The 14,215-nt window shown below is 37.3% G+C and overlaps 1 protein-coding gene across 1 annotated transcript in view; it reads left to right on the forward strand.

Annotated features, from left to right (window-relative positions):
- The window catches only part of LOC107633494, a 32,532-nt gene extending 25,612 nt beyond the window's left edge, over positions 1-6,920 (forward strand). Inside the window, exons 2-4 of the mRNA XM_016337112.1 lie at positions 6,334-6,412; positions 6,715-6,775; positions 6,915-6,920. Coding sequence (XP_016192598.1) covers positions 6,334-6,412; positions 6,715-6,775; positions 6,915-6,920 — 146 coding nt within the window. The remainder of the gene's footprint in view (positions 1-6,333; positions 6,413-6,714; positions 6,776-6,914) is intronic.

The raw sequence follows: 14,215 nt of genomic DNA on the forward strand, positions 1-14,215 counted from the left end.
AGTAGCCTAGGGTTACAAAATATGAGTGGACTATGATGGATGATGCAGAGGTCCACTTCTGGGGCCCACTTGGTGTGTGCTGGGGCTGAGATTTGAGTGAGTCACGTGCAGAGGCCATTTGTGGAGTTGAACGCCAGTTTTTGTGCCAGTTTGGGCGTTCAACTCCAGCTTTTGATCCTTTTCTGGCGCTGGACGCCAGAATTGGGCAGAGGACTGGCGTTTAACGCCAGTTTACGTCGTCTATCCTTATGCAAAGTATGGACTATTATATATTGCTGGAAAGCCCTGGATGTCTACTTTCCAATGCAATTGGAAGCATGCCATTTTGAGTTCTGTAGCTCCAGAAAATCCAATTTGAGTGCAGGGAGGTCAGAATCCAACAGCATCAGCAGTCCTTTTTCAGCCTGAATCAGATTTTTCTTCAGCTCCTTCAATTTCAACCAGAAAAATACCCTAAATTACAGAAAAACACACAACTCATAGTAAAGTCCAGAAATATGAATTTTTCCTAAAAACTACTGGAAATAAACTAAAAACTAACTAGAACATACTCAAAACTATATGAAATTATCCCCAAAAAGCGTATAAAATATCCGCTCATCAATGTTCTTATTATTGGTTATGGAGATTGTAAATTTGGGGTTTCGGAAGTAAGGAGGGAATATGTTATATGACAAGTAAAATAAAATAATAATAATAAAATCTCTTGGCAAGGTATGAGAAATTGGAAGTCCAGATTTAGTTATCCTTATCAACAATAATGAAAGTTGAATCTTAATTCTACTTAGTCAACCTTTACTAAAGCAAAGAAAAGTCAAGGGATTAATTAGTTTGACCTTCGAATCCTATTTATTTCCTAAGAAAAGATTGGGATTATTGAAGTTCAATTCAATTGGCAAGGTAATAATTATCAATTATGCTGTTGAATTGGATAACTCCTGAGTTACTGATTTCTTAACCAAAACCAAAAGGGAAAAAGTAAATCTACTGGAATAAAAATGCCTTCAGATGGGAAGCAATAATCATGTAAAAAGAAAGCAATAATAACTGAAATACCTCAAATAATATTATTTCAAAGAAAATCATAACATGAATGTAGCATAAGCCAAATAGGCAACATAACTAATATAAGCATTAAAGTATCTGAAAATAAGAGATAAATATAAAGTAAAAGAACATTGAACCTGGGATTTAGAGGCACTCCTAAAACTAAGAGAAATCCTAAATCCTAATCCTAAGAGAGAGGAGAGAACCTCTCTCTCTAAAAATTACATCTACTCCTAAAATTATGAATATGAATGCTTCCTTATGAATGGATACATTCTCCCACTTTATAGCCTCTAATCTATATTTTCTGGGCCGCAAACTGGGTCAGAGACAGCCCAGAATTCGCTGGTTGCGAATTCTGCCACGCTGGTTTTTCGTCACTGCGACGTGGCCTCATGGAGTACGCGGTCGCATCACCTAGCGTCAGAAAAACTATGGTATATTATATTTCAAATCGAAGCCCCAGACGTTAGCTTTCCAATGCAACTGGAACCGCGTCGTTTGGATCTCTGTAGCTAAAGTTATAGCCGTTTGAGTGCCAAGAGGTCAGGCTGGACAGCTTATCAGTTTCTCCAGTTTCTTGTATTCCTTCCACTTTTGCATGCTTCCTTTCTATCCTCTGAGCCATTCCTGCCCTGTAATCTCTGAAATCACTTAACACACATATCAAGGCATCTAATGGTAATAAGAGAGGATTAATATTAGCAATATAAAGGCCAAAGAAGCATGATTTCAATTAAAGCACATAATTAGGAAGGCAAATGTAAAACCATGCAAATAGTATGAATAAGTGGGTAAAGAGTTAAAAAAATCCACTCAATTGAGCACAAGATAAACCATAAAATAGTAGTTTATCAACGAGCATGTTGTTTACATATATTTCCATGAGTTTTCCTAAGTGGGAGGAAAACACCTTGTTCATCAGTCGTTGGTATGTGGCTCTGGCATTCTTTAATTCGAAAGGCATTACTACATAACAGTAGTTAGCCTTGGGAGTGATGCAAGAAGTCTTTTCTTGGTCTGGTTTACACATTAGGATTTGATTGTATCCCGAGTATGCGTCCATAAAGGACAAATACCGATATCCCGAGGCCGGGTCAACCAGGGCATTGATGCTAGGGAGGGGGTATGGATCTTTAGGACAAAGCCTTGTTGAGGTCGGTGTAATCGACACGCATCTTTCATTTTCCATTCTGTGTTTTTACCGAAAATACATTAGCCAGCCATAATTGGTACTTTACCTCTCTTATGAATCCATCTTATAATAGTGTTGGCACCTATTCCTCCACGACCTGTGCCCTTTTGGGACCGAGTTTCCGATGCTTTTATTGAATAGGTTGAGAGCCCGGGTAGACAATGAGTTTCTGAGACATGAGATCGGGATCTATACCTGGCATGTCAGAGGCTTTCCAGGCGAAGTGGTTGGAGTTTCTTCGTAGGAGGTCAACAAGCTGTGCTTTCAAACCTTCCTCTAGGTTGGCTCTTATACTCATTGTCTTTTTAGTATGATCTCCAATTTGCATTTTTTCTATCTTTTCTTTTGGTTGGGGATGTAGTTCTTCCCGAGTTCGGACGTTGCAGAGTTTAATAGTGTTGACTTCTTTTCCACATGTACTGCCTCTTAAATTGAGGCTCTCATTGTAACATTTTTTGGCCAACTTCTGATCTCCTTTTATGGTGAAAATTTCTTCTGCAGTTGGAAATTTCATATATAGATGAGATGTAGAGACAACTTGCTGCTAGTCAGTTTAAAGTAGCCCGACCTATTAAGGTATTATAAGCAGACATGATGTCGACCACAATGTAGTCGACACTTAACGTCCTTGACATCGAGCCTTTACCAAAGGTGTTGTACAATGAGATGAACCCCAAAGGTTAGATCGGCGTGTTTTCCAACCCGAAAAGGTTTTCTAGGTCTGCCTTTAGATCTTTTTCCTCTAGCTCGAGTTTGTTGAAACCAGACTTAAATAGTATGTCCACCAAACTCCCTTGGTTCACCAAGGTTCTATGGAGATTTACATTGGCAAGGATCATTGTTATCACTACTAGGTCGTCGTGGCCAGGTGTCACCCTCTGTGCATCCTCTTTGGTGAACGAGATGGTCGGTAAATCGGGAATTCTGTTGTTGTCTCTAACTTGGTATACTTCTTTGAGATGCCCTTTACGAGAGGATTTTGAGATTCTTCCTCCTGCAAACCCTCAATTTACCATATGTATGTGCTTTTCAGGAGTTTGTGGGGGTCGATCTCGCTATCATCCGTCATTGTCGTCTATTTTCCTCTTTCTTTGATTGTTCGATCTCTCGGCTAAGTACCTTTCTAGCCGACCTTTCCTGGTCAACTTTTCTATGACATTCTTTAATAATAACAATCATTAATAGAATGCACATACAGCTTGTGGTACTCGCAGTATTCTTTCTGACTTCTTGCCTTTTTATGTTTGATAGGACGAGGAGGTGAAAACTTTTCAGTGCGGCATATTGCCCTGTAGATATCTTAAAGAGAAACTATAAGTGGGATGTAATTATGATATCTTCAGGGCTTTTCTGAGTTATACTCTTCCTTTTTTTAGCTTCTTTCTCCTTGTCCCGAGTTTGGTAGGATAGGTTGGGCCTTGGGGGAGGTTCTCTAAGTTGAAAATTTTTCTCCATGTTAATGTACTTTTTTGCCTGTTCTTGTACTTCGTACAAGGAAGTTAGGTGTCACTTGGATATGGATTAGGAGAATGACTCTTCTATAAGGCCATTAAACAACCCCATTATTACTGCTTCAGGAGGTAAGTTTTATATTTTCAGGCAGGCTTTGTTGAATCGTTTCATATAGTCTCAAAGTGTCCCCCTGACTTCTTGTTTGGCCCCTAGTAGGCTTGGAGCATGCTTTATCTTGTCTTTCTGGATTGAAAATTTGGTAAGAAACTTCCTTACTAGGTCATTAAAGCAAGTTACCAACCCGGGTGGTAAGTTGTCGAAGCACTTCATTGCAGCTTTAATCAAAGTTGTCGGGAAGGCTTTGCAACGAGTTGGCATCAGAGGCATCAGCTAGGTACATCCGACTTTTGAAATTGCTGAAGTGATGTCTCGGAATGGTCGTTCCATCGTAAAGATCCATGTTGGGAGTTTTGAAGTTCCGGGGGACGTTGGCTCGCATGATCTCTTCAACAAACGGATCTTTACCTTCCAGAGGGCTTTCCTCCTGATTTGTCCAGTTACTCCATCTTTGGAGGTCGGCTTCTAACCACAAGAGCTTTTCCTCTAGCTCTCTTTGTCATCGTACTTCTTTTCGTAATTCCTGTTCAACTTTTCGTTGTCATTCAACCTCAAGCTCGAGTTGTTCTAATCGTCCGTGGTGGCCGTGAACTAACCCTAGTATTTTTGTCAGATGGGGAGGTTCTTCATTTCCGGACGGGTGGACTTCCGAATGAATCCGTCGTGGATAAGGTTTTCTTGATGATCCTTCCCCATGGGGGAGTTTGTTCTCTCTCGAGGTGGAGGTAATGCTAGCGTCAGGTCGTCATGGTGGGGCTCTGGTTCTGACTCAGATGTCGTATGACCGTCTTCGTACTGGTTATCTGCCATACGCGGATGTAGACTTCCAGGTCCCTGGCAATAACACCAATGTTCCAAGGGTTACCTGAAACAGTAGTTTGGGCCTGAACGTGAGGTTCAGACTCCTTTTGAGGTAGCATCTGATTTGTGCTAGTGTCGAGGTGCTGCCGTCCGAGTTCCTCGTGAGGAGGTGGGGATGTTACCTGCAAGAAACTCCGATGCTTAAGTTAGCAAGGGCTAAGTATGTTTTTATTAGATTGAGACTTGAATATACCTGAGGTGTGTCAGTGTATTTATAGTAGAGTAGATAACCTTTTGGAGTAGCTCCACCTTTGTTGGTGGAAAACCGTTTCCTTTATCTTTGGAGTTTATTAAGATCTACCTTCTAGATGAGGTAGAGATAGTATGAGATATTTAGGGGAGGTAGTTACTTATTTAAATAAACAGGGTCGGACTACCCGTGTCGTGCGTAGAGGTAGAGGAGACCACCTTTCTTGGTGGACTTTAAATTTTTTTTTTTGGACTTGTTCTTATTCTGGGTCATAGTATGAACAATATATATAGGTTATTTTAAAATTAGATTTAATGTTGATTTTCAATATTGAAAAGTGTTAACTAAAAGTGATATAAAGTCTAATCCATTAATAAGTATATATATTACTTTGCCCTAGACCTTTTATTGTCAACTGAGTTCTTTCATATGTGCATGAGGGAGGGTGTTGGATTTTTTTTTCATTTGTTCATGTTGTATGATATGGGAGGTTGAGAATGTGTTAAAAAATGTTGCTATGATATAGTCTTACAAGTACTAAAGCATGCAAATATACATACAAATTATTTTAACTTTTTAGTTGTAAATTGTAAAAATATTTTGAATAGGTTTAAGTGTGAAATCTCTCATGTTTTTATTGGTAAAATTTCTCATGTTAAGAGGGGTGAAAATTTAGTGACTCATGCCTTATCAACCATAGCTACTTCTCAGCCTAATTATGTTTGGATACAAGATTTTCGGAAACAAATATGGAATTTGACTTGTCTTGATGTTTTGGGCTTACCTAATTAATGAAAATTCTCCATTTTTCTAAAAAAAATCCTATGATGAAACAACAAAATGTAATTAAAATTTTGTATTACTACTTAGTAGTGTTATTTTTTATTTATTTAATTTTTTATTTTTTTACTAACAATAATATAAAATCAATTTGCTACAGTAAATTATATCATCCACATGTGTATTTTTGTTACAAAATTGATAACATGGTTGACAGTAGAATAATATTATAACAATTTTAAAATGTCAAAAACTTAAATTTGACATTTAAAATAACTTTAAGATTTGATTTAAGCATTATTGGAACAAAAACAATCATTTATTCTTTTGAAAATTTAAATTTTAAATAAGAGGTAAATACCAAATCGGTACCCAAAAGATTCTAGCTGACAAAATCGTACTTGACTTTTGTTATTGACAAAATAGTCTCTGAATGATTTTAAAATTTGACAAACATGCCATCGACATCGCTGGAGTACATCTCCGACAAGAATGATGCTGAACTGGCCGCTGTGTTTTGCTGAGATGTTAACGTTGTTAAACTAATTACTTATGTGTAATTACTAATTAAATTAAATCAAATCCTAAGTAAAAAATTCCCAAATCACACTAAGTTTACCCTACTTTCATACCTAGATTTACTAAGCTACCTTTATTATTACTTACTGTGACCAATTCTCTCATTTTTCAGTCAGAGTTAAACTCAAAGATCGCAAAATGAGAGATGTTGCTCTCGAAGTTGGTCTTGGTGCCAAGGGTAACAAATCAACGTGAGAGCCATTGTTGATTGGTGAGCTTCGAGTGAAAGGCCTTGGAATGAGCATCATCGTAACGTCATTGACGAGGTAGGTTTCGTTTCTTTTCATTGTTGTACGAACGTTGCCTTTGTTAGTGATGAGCAATGGTTATTGCTTGTTCCGATTTGTTTGTTTCACTATATTTGTCATTTGTTTGTTGCGCGCTTAATCTTGCTATAGGCATTGATGAATTAAATCTTCTATTTTTGTAGTGGTCAAGAACTAGGATTGTACCTCTGATTTATTCCTTCTGTGTTTGTTTTGCCAACTTTTAGATGGATTGTCTTGTCTCATTTGTGTTTCATTATATGGATTATTTGTAAAAGGATGGAGATGGTAATGTGAAATACGATGGGGTTTAGTGACCGAAAAATATACATGGTGAATGTGGAGACATGTAACTTATTTTTAATTGAAGGTTTATTTTTAGACTTAGGTTACATTGTATTTAATGAAATTTATTGGTTGGAACCAGGTCTAGATTTAGCTAGCCAATGAGTTGAGAGTGGTTAGGAGGGATGTTGATGTTATGAGGATGTGTGAGAGTGCTCTAAAAAATGACAACATTGTACATATTTATTTTGACCATCCTGTTGATGCTAATCCTGATATTATTGAGGAAGATGTAGTATCTGATGATAGTACTGAGAGTGTGTATGAAATCAACCAGGCTGCTGATAATGTGCATAAAGATGATGTTACTAATAAGGAGGTTGGTGAGACTCATGAGAGGGGAAACGAGGATGTTGTTGAAGTGAATAAGGTGAATGAAGTTGTAAATAAGGGTACTGCTAATGTGAATAAGTGGGGTGTTAAGATGAATGAGTTGAATAAAAGTGTGAATGGTGTTGTCAATGAAGTTGTCCATGAAGTGAATAGAACTAATGAGACTGAAGTTGCACCAGCTCCAGAGAAGGGTGCTAAAAAGGTGAGAAAGAGGCATCCAATACCACCACTAAGTGGTTTATCCCAACAAAAAAGAAGTGTTAAATCTGGACTAGTTGAGAGAGTAGATGAAGCTACACATGACAATGATGCTAATAATGGTGACATTCAAGGTGCCAATGAAGACCACAATTAGAGTGCTTCTCATGATGCTAATGAAGGTACTAATCTGGATCAGCCAATTGTGGAAGAGATTAGAGCAAAAAAGCTGTAACAGAAAACACAACAGGTAAACCATTTTTTTGTGTACTTAGATAGTTTCTCTGAAAAAGGTTGTATCATTGCTGTGAAATATCTTGTATCCTTGCATAAGTTAAATGAATTGTTTACCTTTCTTAATAGGTGGTGTTACAAATGGTGTTGCACAAGAAGAGGAGAATCTAAATAGAAGAAAGAAACATCCAAGGCCATAACTTTCTGGATAGAGAATTGTTCCTGTAAGGGACAATGAAGCACTAAGGGTTGAGGTGCCCAATCCAAATGTAGAAGATGGAGACAATGGACTTAAAATGTATTAATACGATTTTGACAAACTTTATAATCCTCCTGGATCAGATGGTGAAGTAGAAGAAGCATTTTCTCAACATAAACCCAACACACCATATGAAAAAATTACTCTGGAGTTTGAGACCATGGACCAATTAATATCAGTAATAAAGAAGTACAACATACAAATTGGGAGACAGGTCTTCTTTCTTAAAAATGAGAGGTAGAGGTAAAGGATGATATGCTATGATTCCAACTGCCCTTAGTTGCGTTACTGTATCAGGACCAACCATCTACCTTCATTTCAGATAAGGACCTTTGTAGATGAATACTTTTCCAAGAAGTAACAAGAGTAAATCAATCACATGTGCTTTGGTTGCAGAAGTGCTGGTGCCAAATAGGAGTGGAATTACCCCATAACCTATTGGGTTACCAAAGTTTAAAAACTTGTATGTTTGTTTGGGTGCTTGAAAGAATCACTTTAAATCAAGATGTAGACCTTTTATCACTTTAGATGAGACATTTTTAAAAGGTTATTTTGGAGGACAGTTGCTGATTGTCATTGCTCAGGACGTGAACAACCAATTATTTTCAATAGCATATGGGATTGTGGATGCCGAGACAAGGAAAAATTGGAGATTCTTTCTTGAGAAATTACATCGACATAGGAGACAACAAGAAAAATAGCTAGGTTTTTATGTCTGACTATCAAAAGGTGATGTAGAGAAAGCAATTATGGATTTCTAAAATATTTCAATACATTATTGTATCATTAGCTTCTAACAATTTTTTGTATTCGTGTATGCAGGGACTAATTCTAGCTTTACAAAATGTCATGACGGGTGTTACATATCACTTTTGCTATATGCACATGTGGAGAAACTTGGATTTTGTATGTCTCCTATAAATAATGGAGTTTGTTTTTTGAACCCTTGAGCATTAGCTCCTTCGGAATTAATGCTAAGAAGAGTATTATTAACTTTTTATCTATTATAAATATTTGTCAATTGTAATGAAATTTAGTTATAGCCTTTTTTTCTTTTTGCATCTTTCTGCAATTATCTTTTTAATGGCAACGTTGTCATCTATTTTGTTTGCTAATGTTACAATAACAATAACTCATTAACAACAAAAAAAAATAACATTTACTCATGATTAATTGATCTATATCTCAATTACATTGATTGTCAGCAATACAAAACTAACATAGTGTCATGGTTAAACTGCCAAACTTATAACCATCTACATACTTGGTCAAAGAAAACAAATTCAAAACCACACTTAATCCCATTAACATACAAATGAAAATCAGAAGCAACTCAACCCTCATAAGGTGCTCATTCATTTCATTCACCACAGGTAGCACCATTATCATTTTATCAATCTCTAAACTATCCTCACACTTGTTAATGATTTTACTTTTATTTTTTTATTCTTCCTTGCCACCACCTTGATGTTGCCTGAAGATCTTTCTTCTTCCACACGTAACTCATGTATTTTATCTAATCATTGAAGATACTCGCATTACATTTTTTTGTTCTAAATAAAGACAATGAACTCGGAGATTAGATGAAGATTAAACACCAAAATCAAATAAGGAGAGAAAATAGATTTCTTCGTCACAAGAGCCCAAACATTCGAATCTTACCTTCCATATAGGGCATCGCAGAAACTATCTATCAGGGTTGTTCATTGTCTTCGACTTCAACGGCACAACTAAAAGAGGACAAAAGCATGTTACGTCGTAAGTTTGTCACAACATTTGAACTACCATCCACTTTGAAAGCTCACATTGATGGGTTTTTTCTCCCCATAGTAGATTTGTCATTACCTCTAACAATATACATCTTCCAGTCTGCAAATTTGGGACAACTCATGCACAAAAGTCCTAATTTAGGTTCATAAAAACTTAATGTGATTTAGAGATTTTTCACTTTAGATTTAATTTAATTTAATTAGTAATTATATATAGGTAATTAGTTTAAAGTGTTGCCATCTCAGTAAAACACGGTGGTCAATTCAGTAAAATTTGTGCTTATCGAAAGTTATTTTTAGTTTGATTTTACCAAATGTAGATAATACAGTTTTTAAAAGTTGGCTTTTAAAAAATAAATTTCATAAACTACTTTTTAAAAATAAAAAATTTACCAAACTAAGCCTAATAATAATTATTTCGGCCTTAAACTAGAATATTGGATAGCTAATGTGAGATAGGTTTAAGAGATGAAACAAAAGAAAAAAAGGAAGAACAATCATAAATGTTCCTGTGTGGATACCTGGAGTGGAGCTCGGCTTATGGGAGTCGACGCCGAGTTGTTATCTTTGGTGCCGATCTTTGAGCTTTGAAAGAGTCCGAGCTTTACACTTGGGGAAACGTCCAGTCGTGTAGAGTGTGAACAAGAAACAAGGGGGAGTGTACCTGCAAAGGCACTCCGAAGGTTAAGTCAGTATTGAGAATTTAATCTGTTCTTTAAGGGTCAGATATCATACCTTTATAGGTGCGATAGGATAGGTCGGTTATGCTTGTTGCTAGTCATTTGTATTGAAGAGTGGTTATTAAAGTTTAATACATGATCGAACATTTTTATTCCAAAAATGTAGTCCGTTGTGTCTGATCATAACGTACATCGCCGAGTTATGAGGTGTGGAGCCGAGTTAATGACCATAATGCCGAGTTATGAGGTCGGATTGGTAACGGCCGGATCATAGCCCCCAAGCTTAGCCTGGAAATGTGTTTAATGAAGCAGGTTGAGCTTTTAATGAATCATAAATCGGTTGTTGAGTAGCTCGACGACTGGTTTTGCCTTACAGCCCCCAGTTCAATTTGCTTTATTAAACATTTGTTAATGTCAAGTAGTGGTATAATTAGGAGAGAGAAAAAATTAAAAGCACGTGTCAGAGCGTGCGTGTTTCCAATGCCTTTCACTTTTTTGATGTAATTAATGTTATTAATGGTAGTGGAATTGAGAAGCTGATTAAATGTGGTAAAACAGTTTAGAATCCTGAATGTTTTCAGTTTGGCTTGTTTAAGCTTCCTTGTCATTAGAAGAGTTTCACAAAGAAAGAATGAGTAAAAGAGGTATGTTCTAAGTTTGTTTATTTTTTTGACTTTTCTGCTTCTTCCTCTGTCTTTGCTTTGCTGTTTCCATCCTCTTTGACTATTTTTCTGATTATGGGGTTAGAGAAAGAGAAAGAGAAAAAGGGGAAAATTGATTGGTCTTACGATTAGGTTAATGATGATGTGAAGGTCTAGACGTCTTTGTTTCTTGATGAAGATGTTGTAAAAGAAATAGACAAAAATAGCATTTTGAGGGTTGGTTCTGGGATTCGGTTGGAACTTCTTCCTTGTTCCTCCAGTGATCGAGTGTTTCATAGGGGGAGATTTTGAGTATTTTTATATGTATAATAGTGTGTTGGAAGAGATGAGGGTGAAGCTTCCCTTTGTTGACTTTGAATGTCAAGTGTTGAAGCAGTTAAATTGTGCACCATCCCAGCTTCATTCTAACGGGTGGGTATTTCTTTGTAGCTTTGAGATTCTTATGGATTTTATAGAGAAGCCAACAGTGGAGTTGTTTTTTACCTTGTTCCAAGCCAAAGGCGTTTGGAAGGGGGTTTGGATAAATTTGAACAGTTCGCCTATGTTTGCTATTTTCAAACTGTACAAGTCCTCGTTTAAAAATTTCAAGGAAATGTATGTGAAGGTTAGGAATGTTGAGGGAGATTATCCGTTTTATATGGACGAGCATCTGGGGGAGAAGTTTCCGATATGGTGGTGTTTAGAACCTCAGAATATTCTCGGGCCAGAAACTATTACTGCGAGGAATGAATGTATCATTGAATATCTGGTTGAGGCTGTGGATTAGAAGGAGTTAATATCAGTTTTTGACTTACTCCAGTGGGAGGATAATAAGCCAGCCGTTGTAGAATATTTAGGTGAGACTTGTGGAGTATTGATTTGATTATATTTGGACTAATGTTTGGCTGAGGTTTGTTGTGTTTATTTTGCAGGGGAAAAATATCAAGGGGTTTCTGCTACTACCCTCCGAGCTCGGGTAAAGAGCAAAAATTTGGATAAGGAAGGGTCTTCGTCAAAAGCGAAGAAAGTTGGGGCTGGCGAAGTGGACCAGCCAAGACCGAGGAGAAAAAAGGTGACATTGAAGAAAAGAAAACAAAATGTTGTGGATTTATCTGATGACTTTGAGGATGTCATGGATGAGGTATCGATAGAAGAGATTCGGGATTTTAGTGAAAGCCAAAAAAAGTTGCATGAAGTGGCCGATCAGAATGACGGGCCTTCGCTATGGGGGAGAGATTTTTCTTACATGGTGGTTGCCGACGAAGTATGTCAATTGTCGGTTGATGTGAAATTGGCGGAGGAAATCGGTGACGTTGCTATCGATCAATATATGCATGTATTTTTGTTTTTTGGTGTATGATGTTTTGTATTTTGATGTATGGAGTGAAATATATCTGTCTGTGCTTGTTGTTTTGAAGGTGGTTGGTCTTCGGCTTGCGAGCTTAGGGCATAGCCGAGAAAAAATTCATGAGAAAATGGCCGCTCCAAAGCCGGATCCCAATTTGAAAGAGGAATTAGATCGGAAGGTTGCTAGGGTTACTGAGCTTGAGAATAGGGTATCTGAGTTTGAAAAAGAGCTGAAGTTGACCAAGAAAAACTATGCGAAAGAAGTGGAAGATGTAAAGAAGAAGGAGGCCGACCTATCCAGTATGAGTTCTAGGGTTATTAAACTTACGGCGAGCTTAGATTCCTTTATTGAGGGTTTTGAACGTGCATCTCTTCAAGCGAAATTTTTGGCTCCAGAAGTTGATTTCACCCAAATGGATCCTGGGAAGATCATTCGAGGTGGGGAGATGGTCGAGGATGATGGTGACGCCGAGGAAAAGGACGAAAATAGTTAATCAGCAAGTGTAGTTTTTGTTTTGTTGTGTGTAAAACATTTAGTTTGTTGGTAGACTGTTTTGCTCCTGTAGTGAGCTTATGACTGTTTATGTTTTTAACTTAATTTTGCTACTGTTTTAAGGGAAATAGTTTATTTGGCTTCTGGCTATGTGCTGTTTTGCACATGTTGATTTTCTAGAAAATATATTTTTATGATAGGTGAATGTTGCCTAGTTGTGATTGTGGCTTGGAGCCAATTTGTTTTATCAGTGCTTTTTGTGAAAGCAGGTTATTTTGATATGGATAAAACGTACCATATGGTATGACTGTTTTGTGTCACCTTAATGGTGATTTAATGGTCATATCTGAGAAAGATACGTTAGTTATAATGTTCAGTAAAGGCCGAGTAGGCCGAGTTTGCCAATTTTCTGTTTATATGATAGATGTCGAGTAGTCGGAATATGAATGGGGTTTATTTGATAGAGAATGTTCGATGTAATCGGATTCGGTTTAATGATCGGCTGTATTTTGATAAATTTCGAATAATCGGTTTCCGAGTATTGATTGGCAATCTGTTTGCCTGATTAATTCTGAATAGTCGGATTCGGGGTAAGATCGGCTATTTGTTTGACTGGTAGATTCCGAATGGTCAGTTTCGGAGTAAGATCGGCTATTTGTTTGACTGATAGTTTTTGAATGGTCGGATTCAGAGTATAGATCGGCGGTATAAATAGGTTACAAATAAATGAGAAGTGTGAAATGCAAAAATATTGACTTGATGAAATAAGAAATTTATTTATTGGAGAACCTTTGATTTCAAAGGCCCAGGTAGGCTAGCCTCGTTAAAACCTCTCCAAGAAAAACCCATTGTGGAAAAAATCTTGGTAGTAGGAAAAAGAGTACTAGCATGTCCCTGGCTTTTAACAGTAATATAACTTTAAAGATAATACATTCCAAGTGTTAGGCAAATCTTTACCATCTAAGGTTTTTAATCGGTAAGCTCCATTGCCGATGACTTCGATGACTCGGTAAGGGCCTTCTCAATTAGATGCTAGTTTGCCATGGGTTAAGGGTCTTCTAGCTTGTTCGGTTTTTCTGAGCACAAGATCGTTTACTTGAAAAATCCTTGGCTGAAGTCTTTGGTTATATCTCTGAGCTTTGTGCTGTTGCATAGCTAGGTGTTTGATTGCTGTGGACGATCTAACTTCTTCCAGGAGGTCAAGTTCGGATTGCCGAGCTGTTTCTTTTGTAGTATGGTCAGCTATTTCAGTGCGTAGTGAGGATTGGGAGATCTCCACGGGTATCATTGCATCTGAACCGTAGACTAGCCGGAAGGGTGTTTCTTTTGTGGTTGAGTGGATGGTGGTATTGTTTTCCCATATGATCTCTGGGATGAGTTCGGCCCAAAGACCTTTGGCATCGTCGAGTTTCTTCCTTAAGGCATGTAG

Source organism: Arachis ipaensis, chromosome B03 (genome assembly GCF_000816755.2).
Source record: "Arachis ipaensis cultivar K30076 chromosome B03, Araip1.1, whole genome shotgun sequence".
Taxonomy (NCBI): Eukaryota; Viridiplantae; Streptophyta; class Magnoliopsida; order Fabales; family Fabaceae; genus Arachis; species Arachis ipaensis.